This window comes from Orycteropus afer, unplaced genomic scaffold (assembly GCF_000298275.1).
Source record: "Orycteropus afer afer isolate SDZICR_OR568_19922 unplaced genomic scaffold, OryAfe1.0 scaffold00155, whole genome shotgun sequence".
In the NCBI taxonomy this organism is placed as follows: Eukaryota; Metazoa; Chordata; class Mammalia; order Tubulidentata; family Orycteropodidae; genus Orycteropus; species Orycteropus afer.
In genome coordinates, this window is record NW_006921742.1 from 3,067,499 (window position 1) to 3,081,438 (window position 13,940).

The following is a 13,940-nucleotide window of genomic DNA, read 5'->3' on the forward strand; positions in this document are numbered from 1 at the left end:
TCTAGTAGGCAAATGCATAGAGATAAAAATCTATTAGTGGTTTTCAGGGGTTAGGGGTGTGGGGAGAGGGATTTATTCCTTAGGGGTGCTGAGTTTCTGTCTGGGGTGATGAAAACTTTTGGTGATGAACCCTAGTGATAGTTACAAACTACAGTGACTATAATTAACGTCATTGAATTGTACACTTAAAAATGGTTTACATGGCAATTTTTGTCATATATATTTTACAATAAAACATTTTTTACAAAAATGAAGTTTTTAGGTTATATTTTGACATGTCCCCTAACTTAGTGTTAAGTACACAACAGCCATCAAATTAATATTTCATAGGCTCTAAACAAATACTATTCATCTCCCTTTTTCAAAATTCTGTACTGTACAAGAATTTTTCTTCAAATCAAGATCATTTTTATTCTAATTATCCAATCCTGATGCAAACCAATTCTAAGAGGCACATAAATACTTCAATGATAAAATAAGGCAATTTTAAGATTGTTACATGTCTTTATTACATATACATTATAATATTCCTTGTGGAGATGGTTTTCAATTCATTTCTTGCTTTCACAGAACAGCAAATATCTATAAAATTGTCTAAGAATGATTTATGAAACAAACACTTCCCCATTTCTTCCCCCAATTAAAAAAAAAAAAAAAAAACACCTCATTGCCTACATTTTCTAACCAGATTCCTGAGAAAAATAATAGGTTTTGTTTATTTTCAAGTGTAATACATAAATTTTCTTTCCAGGTATAATAAAAGGTCAGACTTATAAAATATGAGTCTCCTTATTTATAAAGTTCTATAAATATACATTAAGAATGCTAACATGTTTGTCCTTTGACTTAATCCAGTTTACTAAACACAAACAGCAATACACAAGGATATGCAAGCCACATTAATCTTGCAGCAATACAATATCAACATCATCATGAACACCTTGCAAAAGTAACTCTCCGGGATACGTAACAATCTTCCTTCGTTTTGCAGCTTTGAGAGTTCCGACTAGTGCTTCAAAGAGGTTGGCACATTTGTCATCTCGGAAGAGGATGCCAAATTTCACACTTAATTTTCCATCAGCATCTGATTTAAGAAAATATAATGTTAGCAAATGCAGTCTGTTTCTTGCCTCCATGTATGTATAGCAGATTCACAGAATCTTTAATAAACATCTACTCAGGGCTAATCAAGACTCTGATTTACAATCAGCAATCATAAATTCATTGTAGCCCCTTCCCAGATCCAAAAAGTGACAGAATAAAAATAATATGTGGTATGCCTCCTAATCTTATATTATCTGGACAAAGACTTGAAGATTAATGTGTTAAATCAGTTGCTGTCGAGTCAACTCTGACTCAAGACAATCCCATGTGTGTCAGGACCATAATCTCAGGGGACATCAAGGTCAACTGGCACAACATAGACTACGAAGAAAATGTTCTATATCCTACTTTGGTGAATAGCCACAGGTCTTAAAAGCTTGTGAGCAGCCATCTAAGGTGTAACTACTGGTCTCTTCCCATGCACAGCAAAGAAGAATGAAAAAAATCAAAGACACATGGAAACAATTAGTCCAAACAACTAATGGACCACAGGAATCTCAGCTTCCATGACGCTGAGACCAGAAGAACTTGATGGTGCCTGGCTACCAGTACTGACTACTCTGAAAGGGATCACATTAGAAGGTTCTGGATAAAGTAAGAGAATTGTGGAACAAAACTCAAAATCATAAAAAAGACCAGACTTACTGTTTGGATAGAGACTGGTAAAACCCCAAAGACTATGGCCCTTAGTCACCCTGGGGACCTGGAACTGAACTCACTCCCATGGCTCAATTTTCAGCTAAACAATAGGTCTACAAGGAGAACAGCAGCAATAGGGAGGTACGTAATCCTTAGGACAGTCAATCATGCGAGATCAAAAGGGCAGCATTTGCCCAAGAACAAAGTTCAGAGGGCAGGAAGGAGAGCAGAAGAAGAGAGAAGGAGGAAGAGAAACAGGAAACAGGGAGAAAGCAGGGGGCGTGATGATACACTGAGGGGATTACAATCAATGACATGAAACAAAACATGTATGAATTTTGTAACAGAAAACTGATTTGCTCTCTAAGCTTTCACCCAAATCACAATAAAAAGTTAAAAACCTAAAACAAAAAGAATCTGCCAAAAACTAAACAAATTAGCAGATTCTTTTTGTTTTAGGTTTTTAACTTTTATTGTGATTTGGGTGAAAGTTTAGAGAGCAAATGGTCTACATGAACCACAGCCTTCTCTAATCTGAGACCAGAACTAGATGGTGCTCAGCTTCTACTCTGACCAGTACTACAATAGAGAGTCCTGGTTAAAAGGGGTGAAAGATGTAGAACAAAATTGAAATGTTTAAAAAAAAAAACACTTAGTGGTCTGAAAGACACTGGAGGAATCCGAGAGACTATTTACTCTAAGACAATCTTCTACCTTGAAACTAGGACACTCCCAAAGGCCACTTTTCAGCCAAATAATAAATGGACCTTTACTAAATTAAACATTAACAACTGTGAAGAAAGTGCTCATTAGAACAATCCATTACATGAGACCAAACGGGCAACATTTGATCAAAATCAAAGATGAGAAGGCAGGGAGGGACAAGGAAACTGGATGAATGGACAGAGAACCCAGAGAGGAAATGGGAGGAGTGCTGACCCTTTGCAGGGACTGCTATCAATGTCAAGGAACAATGTATGTATGAATTATTGATTGGAAAACTAATTTCCTATGTAAAGATTCAGCTAAAGCACAAGGAAGTGTTCAAAAACATCAATTAACTGAGATTAGTGTGATCTGGGATACCACCCACGGTGCGCTGATTCCTTTGATTTATACAGCTGAGCTCCTGACCCCTTCTTTCCACACTGGTGCAAGTTCTCTCACCCAAAGCTGTGCCCACAGCCAAGAAGATGGCCATTACTGTGAGAGGAGGAGCATTCCTTGGCCAGAGCATCCTTGAACTCCTATGCTCCTCTGCTAGAACTTCCAACTGGATGTTTCGTGAAATATGTGGGTAAGAGGCATTATGGGCAGATACAAGGAAATAGAGAATCTCTTTCTAGCTTTCACTAGAAGTTCTGGTTAAACCAGTTGGTTGCTAACCAAAAGGTCAGTGGTTTGAACTCACCAGCCACTCTGCAGGAGAAAGAGGAAGCAGTCTGCTTCCGTAAAGATTTACAGCCTTGGGAACCTTATAGGGCAGTTCTGCCCTGTCCTATAGGCTTACTGTGAGTCAGAATCAACTCACTGGCAAACCACAACAAAAACTCACTGCTGTCAAGTTGAATCCGACTCACAGCGACCCCTCCTTGTTTTCCGAGGCAGTACCACTATGGAAGTGGATTGCCCAACCTTCCTTCCAAGGAGTGGCTGGTGGGTTTGAACCACCAGCCTTCTGGTTAGCAGTCAAATGCCTTAGGTACTATGCTACCAGAGCTCCTAACTCAATGGCAGTGGGTTTCATTTGGTTTTGGATTCTAGCTTTCATAGAAATGGCTTCAAGTCACATGAAGAAATAAGAAAGATACACATAATAAATAAAGAAACAGTACAAAGAATTATATGATTGGCTGTCAAATGAGTAGTAAAAATATGTCCTACAGTTTTGAGGAGGATAAGATGACTTTAGGGAGCCCTGGTGGCACAACGGTTAAAACACTCAGCTGCTAAACTGAAAGGTCCACAGTTCAAACCCACCAACAACTCCACAGAAGAAACTACCTGGTGATCTGCTTCCCTTACGATGACAGTCTCAGAAACCCTATGGGGGCAGTTCTACGCTGTCCTATAGGGTCATTATGAGCTGGAATTGACTCAACAGTATACAACAACAAAGATGACTTTGGGCTAGAGTAGCAAGGGAAGACTGTGGAGGAGGTGGTACCTGTTTTGGACTTTAAAGGAGTATAACATGGGGCTTTTAAAAACCTGACAGACTTTAGTTGAAATCTCTGCCACCTACTACTTATTTGGCCTTAAACAATGAAGGGTGCAGATATCCTCACCTGTAAAATAAGCATCTTACTATCTCTTTCACAGTGTTGTAGAAGACACAGTTCTAAAAGCACATGGCACAGTGCCCAATATACACTGAGCACTCAGTCAGTGACAGCTGGCCCCATTATGAGTGACAGAAATGGGAAGACTAAGCCAGGCCTAAGCATGGGAGAAAACGAGGACCTGGGAGAAGAGTGACTAGAACAGCTCACTTGGAGAAAATTATCTCCAAGGAGAAGGAAATAAGTTTGTAAAGAACAGTAGACAACCTGATGATGCTTGACCTGGAAGTCAATGCCGTGCCTCTTTGGTTTCTAACCTTCTAGCCGCACGACCCTCTGCAAAGGGAATCTTGCATGAATTGTAAACAGAAGTGGAGCTGCTGGGTAACCCTGGGCAAATTCTCATCATAAAATGAGGGTAAAAATATTCCCTCACAATAGGTAAGGGTCGCTGTGAGGAGAAGCCACTTGACAACAATGGATTTATAGATAAAGACCTTCAAAGAATGCTTAACTCACAGTAAATTCTCAATTTAGGTTAAATTTTTAAAAGGCTCCAAAGGCAGAAACCTGAGAGCAATCCCAGAGTTCTATTCGCTCACTCCTCATGCTGACAAAGGCCCAGGTGTTTCTACCTTCTTGATATCCTATGTCACTCTAACTTTTCTTCTTCTGTTGACAATTCCTTGATTCAGGCTCTAATTGTTTCTTACCTGGGTAAATGCAAAACTCTTTACCAACCTTCCTTTCTCCATCTTTGCTCCCTAACATACCCACCACATTCGTGCAGAATGAACTTTACAAAACACAAACTTAATTGATACTCTTTTCCTTTAATCTTTCCATGGCCCTGTATCACCTTCAAAGTAAAGTGAAGTCCTTGGCCTCAAGGATAAAGTCCTCCATGCTATGGCCCTTGCACCCACGACTTGCACCCTATCCTGGTCTCCTGCCATATTGCTCCTGCACTTTTTGATCCGGTCATAAGAGAATGCTTGCTGTTACCCAAAATGACATAGAGATCCTGCCTGGGTAGTTCTGCCCATGTTGAGCAACTTGCCTAGCATCCCAGACTCCTTTCCCTAGCTGAATTTTTTTCCTTCATGAATCAACTCAAACGTCACCTTCTCTGAGAAGCTCTCTGTGATCTCCCTGGTTGCAATAATAGCTCTTCATATATAATTAAGTATATAATCCATTAAAGCACTCACCATCAATTGTAATAATTAATAGCTAACATTTATTGAGCACATGCTTCTTAAGAACTGCTCAATGCATTTGACACTCATTAAACTCACATTATCCTCATTTCATTGAAAATAAGACACAATTGATCACAAGAAGCACCATTATTTTATATTCCAATTAAGCTGCCAATTTATATCACATAATACATCCTTATCTCAGAGAATACAAAGTGTGCAAAAAAAAAAAGGTATCTTTGAACATCAATATAGACTATTATTAGTATTAAAAATAAGGAAACCAAGGCATAGAAAAGTCTAGGCATGTGCTCAAGGTCACAGAGCAAGCGTGCAGAGGAGCTAGGGATTCATTCCGAGAATCTGACTCCAGAGCACATTCTCGTAACCACTCCCAACACGTGATTCCAATTTGCTTGTATCTTCCAGCAATCTAAAGAGGTGCTCAAGGACTCAGACAGAGTTTTATTTATTTCTGCATCTTGAATGCACACGGAGCACAAAGGGGGCACTCAAGAAATACTTGTCAATGAAGGAATTTCAATATCCAAATAATCTTTTTCAATCTTTTACAGTAGATGAAAAATGAGAGACTTTAAGAAATTTGATTTTAAAAAATAAAATATAAAACTGATCAATTTCTCACTTGACTTCATACACCTTACGCAGCAAAACCCAAAAACCCAACCCACTGCTGTCAAGTCGATTCTGACTCATAGCGACCCCATAGGAGAGAACAGAACTGCTCCATAGGGTTTCCAAGGCTGCAAATCTTTATGGAAACAGACTCCTCATCTTTCTCCCAAGGAGCGGCTGGTGGGTTCAAAACACCGACTTTTCAGTTAGCAACCAAGCACTGTAAGCACTGTGCCACCAGGGCTCCCCATATCACAAGTAGATTAGTCAAAATTATTCCAGACACAACTTCAGTGATTACAATAATGTGTCAGAAGATAGCACAGCTCCATATATGCTTTCTAACCCAATTAGTCATCCATTAACAGGGACACGTGAGACAACATAGCCTTTTAAAGCTGAGACTTGAAAATATTTTCATGCTTACAGAAGTTAAAATTACTTTATAGTCTTTTAATTTATAAAGCTGCTAATTTTAAAGTAGATATTCACCTTTTCTTATTAGGATAATAATACTTTCATCAAGTCAGCATTCCACCCATGGTGCCATCAAGTCAGCATCCCACTCACAGTGACCCTGTGCACAAAGGAATGAAAGGCTGCCCAGTCCTGAACCATCCCTATGATCGGCTGCAGATGAGACCACTGTGATCCACAGGGTTTTCACTGGTTGGTGGCCAGGCCCTTCCTTCTAGTCCATCTTTGTCTGGAAGCTGCACTGAAACCTGCTCAGCATGAAGCAACACCTCAGCCTCCAGAGGCAGGTGGGTGGGGGCTGCCCAGGACGCAGAGGCTGTGATTTAAAGCAAGTGAATCTAACCGATACACACTAGGCCAATGTGGATGAAGACCTAAAGGAAAAGAATATTCTGCAAAAATCCTGCAAATGGTTAGCAATCCAAACAGTAGTCCTCCTAAAACTACCAGGACCTCAGAGAACTCAGGAGAAACTGGAAGCATGGGAGAAAGAACATATCACAACTGAAAATAAGACTCCCCAAATTTCCATCAAGTGGGCATGGTAAATTGGGTGGGAGAAAAATGAGGTTAAGAAAGCACTGTCCATTTGTTGGATTAGGGGACTAAATAAATTATTCTCCATTGTCTCCTCAGTGCTGTCCACAAACATCAGATTCATTCCCAGCCCAAATTCAGCTCATGGAACTGACCTGCCTACTCTCCAAAGTCCTATCTGTGATTCAAGTCTTGGCTAAGTGCCCCTCGATGCTGCATCTTTCAATAATATATTTCTCTGGGATTACAATGAATTGAAGAAACCCTGGTAGCACAATGGTTAAGCACTCGGTTGCTAATTGGAAGGTGGGAGGTCCCCGCCAGCCTCTCCATGAAGAAAGATGTGGCAGTCTGTTTTCATGAACATTACAGCCTTAGAAATCTTATGGGGCAGTTCTACTCTGTCCTGTTAGTGTTGCTATGAGTTGGAATTGACTCATTGGCAATGAGTTTTGTCTTACAGTGAACTGAATGTCAATACTTCACAGTTCAGTATATTATTTTTTTCTGATAACTGCCTCATGAGTCTTCATCTATTTTTCTCAAGGAAAAGGACTATCTTTATAGCACTTGGACTTACAGAGTGTTTGGCATACTTAGATGCTCAACAAATATTTATAAACTGACTATATAATTAAAGTCACTTGGTTGTTGAGTTCACACAAACTTTTATATGCTTATCTTTTCTTGGTGTACTTCAGTAATGATGACTCAGGTTTAATGTACAAATAAAGTGACCAGAAAAGACCAAAAGGGGATGTGGTAGGAGGAATAATGGTTCCCAAAGATATCCATGACCTCATCCCTAGGACTTGTGAATACATTAGCATATATGACAAAAGGGACTTTGCAGATGTGATTAAATTAAGGTCCTTAGATGGGGAGATTATCCTGAGTTATATAGGTGGTCACAAGGTAATCACACAGGTCCTAGAAAATGGAAGAGGTGGGGTAGAAGAGGTCTGAATGAGGAACCATGAAGACTCCTCCTGCTTTTACAGACTTTGAAGGAGAAAGGGAGTCACAAGCCAAGGACTGTGGGTGACATCTAGAAGATGGAAAAGACAAGGAAAAGGATTCCCCCCAGAGCCACCAAAAAGGAATATATCTGCCAACACTCTGATCTTATACCAGTGAGACCTGCATCAGGGTCCTGATCCAGAGACCTGCTGAAATAATAATTTTGTGTTGTTTCACATCATTAAGTTTGTAGTGATTTCTTACAGCACTAATTGAAAAGTAATACAGGAGGCATTTAACATTATCATATTTTTATGCAAATAAAGTATTTTATGGTTTTTTGACATCTAAGTCTTCCCTCCCAATACTTTCATAAGCATGCTATGCCAATTTTTTCTACATGTTGCCGTAAAAAAGTTAGCATAGTGAACTTATGAAAATATGGGGGTGGGAGGGAGGCATGATTGGCAAACATTTGTGCATTATTTGTATAAAAATACAGTAATGTCTCAATGAAATTTTCAAAATATGTCTTGTTATTTCAAAGGATTTACAATTCATAAGCAGACAAAGCTGTAAGTAAGAAGAAGCAAGCTATCACTACAAAATAATTACTGAGGTACTTAATTTCATATATGTTGTCTGAGATGTTATCAAATACCAAAAGTGGCAAGTATAATAGTGACTATAATCATAATTTAGGAAAGAGCACTCATACTATCAATTAGTATACTACTAATACTAATACTAGGAATTCTGGTGGTACAGTGTTTATAGCATTTGGCCGCTAACCAAAAGCCTGGTGGTTCAAACCTACTAGCTGCTTCATGCAAGAAAGTTGAGGCAGTCTTTTTCTGTAAAGATGTGCAGCCTTGGAAACCCTATGGGGCAATTCTACTCTGTTCTATAGGGTTGCTCTGAATCAGAATCAACTCATACTGGTTTTTGGTAATACTAATACTAAGGAGCCCTGGTGGCACAGTAGCTAAAGCACTTGGCTACTAACCAAAATGTCAGAGGTTCAAATCCAGTAGCCACTCAATGGGAGAAACATGCAACAGTTGCTTCCATGAAGAAACCTATGGGGCAGTTTTACCCTGTATTGCCTAAAGCATTTGACTCCAAACCAGAAGGCTGGCAGTTCAAACCTTAGAAAAACCGCCTTGGAAACCCAAGAAGGGATCGCTATGAGTCAGAACTGACTGGATGGCAGTGAGTTTGGTTTCTGGTATTTTTTAATAAGGTCACAATGAGTTGGAATTGAGTGACAGCAATGGGTTTTTATAGAATAGTAATACAATCGCTTTACATGTCACTATCTTCATGGTATCTACCTATTTGCTACTGAAGAAAAAGACTTGAAAAAAAAAGTACCTATAAGATGGCTTATTTTAGTTACATGGACATAAATACTTGATTATACAAAACTCAAAAATTAGGAAAAAATAAAGACAATTTAGTATAATTTTCATTTAAGTCCCTAGTCATTTCAAAGTGAGCTCAAAGTCTGTAAAGTGGTAGATGCTTTAAGCAGAGAAAATGAATCTTAATAGTGTGACAAATACAAATTTGGACTTGATTCAATTATCAGACTTCAGTATGGCCAGATTACAAAAGGTTAGTAATTTTCTGTCCATTCAAATGTAGTATCACAACCACGCTTTGCATCTGAATCACAATACCCCAGGAGCTGTGCCTCCAGATTTCACTTCAGAACTAGGTCCTGAAGCCCTGGGTCACCCATTCACAGGCTTCTACCAAAATGCTGGTCCTGCTGCTCTGAGGTAAGATCATGAAGAAATAAAATTCACATGTTAGAGTACTTACTTTTTGAACCCAAGCGATGAATTTCCTCCACTAAGAGGTTAACTTCATGATCCACATTCATTGCTGCCTGAGAGAAAAAAATGGGTTTGTATTACTACCATTTCTTCATTAAGCACATCTTCCCATATGCAAGGGTTGTTTCTTTTCTCATGTAGCATTTGCTACTATCAATTTCCCACGCCCCTCTTCCTAAAATCACATTTATGATATGCATGGCACTAAAGTACCTCCAGGAGCTCTGGTAGCATAGTGGCTAAGTCACTTGCCTGCTAACCAGACGGCTGGCGGTTCAAACCCACCAGCCACTCCTCAGAAGGAAGGTTGGGCAATCCTACTTCCGTAGTGATACTGCCTCGAAAACCCAAGGAGGGGTCGCTATGAGTCGGGCCGACTCGATGGCACATAACAACAACAACAAAAGTACCTCCAGGAGCTCTGGTAGCATAGTGGCTAAGACACTTGCCTGCTAACCAGACGGCTGGCGGTTCAAACCCACCAGCCACTCCTCGGAAGGAAGGTTGGGCAATCCTACTTCCGTAGTGATACTGCCTCGGAAACCCAAGGAGGGGTCGCTATGAGTCGGGGCCGACTCGATGGCACATAACAACAACAACAACAACAAAGTACCTCCATTGTCCCTCTATCTTTGTAACGGCCCTTTTCTACTGACCCCATTACTCTTCTACACTGTCTGTTTGTTGGTAACTGGCACTGAGTCAGTTCTGACTCATGGTGACCCCACGTAGAACAAAACATTGCCTTGATCCTGCACCTTCTTCACAATTATTTGTATGCTAGACTCACTGTTGCAGCGAAACAGTATTTATATTTTGAAGCCTTCCAATCTAGGAGGCCCATCTTCCAATATTATATTGAACAATATTCTGTTGTGATTTATATATAGGGCTTTCACTAGCTAATTTTTGGAAGTTGATCACCAGATCTTCCTTCCTAGTCAGTCTTAGTCGGGAAGCTCTGCTGAAACCTGTCCCCCATGGGTGACCCTGCTGGTATTTGAAACACTACTGACATAGCTTCCAGCCTCATACCAAAACTCAAGCTGCCACAGGATGACAAAATGACAGACGGATGGTGGATTCCCCTTGTACTGGCTATTAACTCTAGGCAAGTCTTCTCCAGGGTGTTCTGCTAGGCACCAAAACTACAAAGGGGAGTAGTATATCTGCCCTCAGGCTGTTCACAGGCCAATGGCCAGAGAAAGGCCTGGAATGAATGGCAGTGCCACACGCCTTCTGTTAATGGTGGGTACGGTATTATGGCAGCCCAGGAGAAAGCCACAGAAGGCTTTGTGGGAGTTAGAATGGACCAGGCTGACAAGTAGGAAAGGGTATTCTACACAGTGGGGCAAAACTTATGCAAAAGCCTGAAAGAAGACACGGCTCACTGGAGGAAGCACTAAGCTAGGAGCAGGGGATACAAAGATAAATTGACACAGTCTCTACCCTCGGAGGCTTGTAGTCTAGGAGGAAGGCAGATCAACACAGATTAATACCATCAGGTCAGTGCAATGATAACTTCTGGGTCACATGGAAGAACATCTCCTTCCCTGGCCAGTGCCCACTGCAACCTGACTGCAGTGGAGACAATTAGCAGTAGTTCATCCTCAGACAAGGAGGAGTCTAGATTCTAACAGGAGCTGTGAGACTTGCCACTGCTCCCTAAATCCTCCAGAGACTGGGTTCTGCCCACTATTCTAGTCTCCTCTACTCTACCCCCTTGATTGCAGGTCACAGCTAAATGCCAGGGCTTCCTTTTATTCTTCAGATGCCCCTCACTCTCTCACTTCCAGTCTTCACATATACTGTCTCCTCAGCCCAGCAGATCCCTCTTCTTTCTTGGGGCTAATCCCCACACATCCAGTCCCAGCTTAGATCTAACTTCTTCCAGTAAGCCTGTCCTGAGTACCTGGTCTAGGAGAGCTCCCCCGCTGTACGTTCCCACAGCACTGTGGGCCCATCCTCACTTCACTCGGCTGGAGTTATGGTAAACTCCTCTCTGCAGGGATCTGACTATAATGCTCATAGCTATATCACTGGAACCCAGCACCACATCTGGCCCCAGGAGTGAAGGATCAATAAATGTCGGTTCCATGAACTGAGGGAACAAGTAAATGCATGAGAGGGGATGGAACTACAGATGCAGGGATTGTCACCAGAGAGCTCAGAGACAGGAAGAGCACTCAGAGACAGAACAAAAGAATGTAAAGAGGATTGACAAATACAAATACCCACAGAAGGAGAGAGGAGAGAAACACCAGTAGAGAAAGAGTGAAAGAAGAGGTAGAGAGGGATGACAAGAATCCCAGCCACGTAGAGTCCAAGAAGTCAAGGAAGAAGAGAGGTTCCTTAAGAAGACAGTAATTTGCAGTGAAACAACAACATGAGAGTTAGAAATTACAAGCAAATGGGCAGAATATGCATCTACTCAGTCTGTTCTCAAATTATAAGTTTTCCAAATCAAGTAAGAGACTAAAAAGTAGTTATATGTATGGTTTGCTTTGGGGTGATGATTTGAAAGAAACAACTTTCTCCAGACAGATTGTCATTAATTCCCAGTAGCTTTCAAAAACAAGAGTGACATCTATGACTACAAACCACCTGCTTAAATGATATTGATTGGGACCCCAAATTACCACTACCATCTGCTACATCATTTGTGTGAACATTATAATTAAGGAAACTTGTATTGCAATAAAATGCAAAATCTTAAATGCATCTACCCACCCAAACCACAGAAAACCCACTGCCATCAAGTCAATTCTGACTCACAACAACCCTACAGGGCAGAGTAGAACTGCCACATAGGGTTTCCAAGGCTGTAAATCTTTACAGAAGCAGATTGCTTCTGTACAGAAGCAGCTGGTGAGTTTGAACTGATGACCTTTTGGTTAGTAGCTAAATGTTTAACCACCATGCAACCAGAGCTCCTTAAACGCATCTACATAAAACCCAGTATCAAAAAATTTGCATATTGTGTTGGTCATATCTATAACATTATATTCAATTCAAGATACAGTTCAATTGAGAGATTAAAAAGCTAAAACATATCCAGAGAATGGAGCCACTATGCTGAAGACCTGAATGCCAGGCTATGAAGTAACGGTATAAAAAACCTGCTAATGTCAGCGTGGTAGACAGTTGCTGGTGTTGCCTGCTCAGACCCCATTCCATATTCTGACACCAGCAATCAAATTTTTATATGGCTAGAGCCTTTCCTTCCTACTCTAAGTCCAGTAGTTTGGGTAGAGCCTCACCACGGGCTCTAGAAGTGGTTCATACCTGGTGATTACTTTGGGGCATAAGGTTGGTGGTTTCATCCAAAGCAATGAGGGTCAGCCCTGGGGTTTTTCTAGAACTATTAGTAAAATGAGACTCTCCTTCCAAAGGGTTCCAAGAGATAAGTCTTCAGTCCCTGGTGTAAATGGTCACCATGTGGGAAAAACTCGGCAGGATAAATCTAATAGAAAGAAAAGTCTAGTCATAGAGCATTGCTTTGGCCTGTCGATGATCTTAGACTTTCTAGTTACATGAAGCAATATTGCTTCTGTTTTTGCTTGGTCTGGTTTGACTGTGTTTCTGTTGCTTGCACTCTAAAGAATCTTGATCCATAAAGACAGTCTATAAAGATCTGTTGCTATTGTCAAAGAACTAAAGCTAATGTCATGGTCTGTTCTTACATGTATAGCCTTATTCCATTTTTTTCTTTTGGGTAGTATAGATAAATGTGATAGGAAGGCAGATTTGGGAGCCATATTTAAAAAAAAAAAAATTCCCTATCACAACGATCTAACGACAAATAAATTTGCACCCTGTTACTGGAAACATTAATGCAGAAGTAGTATGTATCTGTGAAGAATGCTTAGGAAATAAGCCTTCACAATGAAATGTACAAAAGGATCAAGGTGTCCTCCAATTCTCAGCAAGTCCCAGCATCATGCAAACAGCTAATGTGCTCAGATGCTAACCAAAAGGTTGGGGGTTCAAGTCTACCCAGAAGCACCTCAGAAGAAAGAACTGGCTATCTACTCCTGAAAAATCAGCCATCAGAAATCCTAGAGCTGACCCTGAGCCCAGAAGAACCAAATAGTGCCCTGTTACTGCCAATCACTCGGAAAGGGATTAAAATTGGAGACCCTGGATAGGGGAGAAAAACGTGGAATAAAACTATAAAAAAAGACCAGGCTTACTGCTCTGATGAAACTGGCAAAACCCCTAAAACTATGGCCCCTAGTTACCTTTTGAGCCTAAAATTGAAC

The 13,940-nt window shown here is 40.6% G+C and overlaps 1 protein-coding gene across 1 annotated transcript; it reads right to left on the reverse strand.

Annotated features, from left to right (window-relative positions):
* Positions 1–899: 899 nt before the first annotated feature.
* Positions 900–9,725, reverse strand: ABRACL (ABRA C-terminal like). Its single transcript, XM_007946292.1, has 2 exons — positions 9,665–9,725; positions 900–1,084 (listed from the first exon to the last, which is right to left on the reverse strand). The coding sequence occupies exons 1-2, from the start codon at positions 9,723–9,725 to the stop codon at positions 900–902; spliced, it is 246 nt and encodes an 81-aa protein (XP_007944483.1).
* Between the last annotated feature and the right edge of the window lie 4,215 nt (positions 9,726–13,940).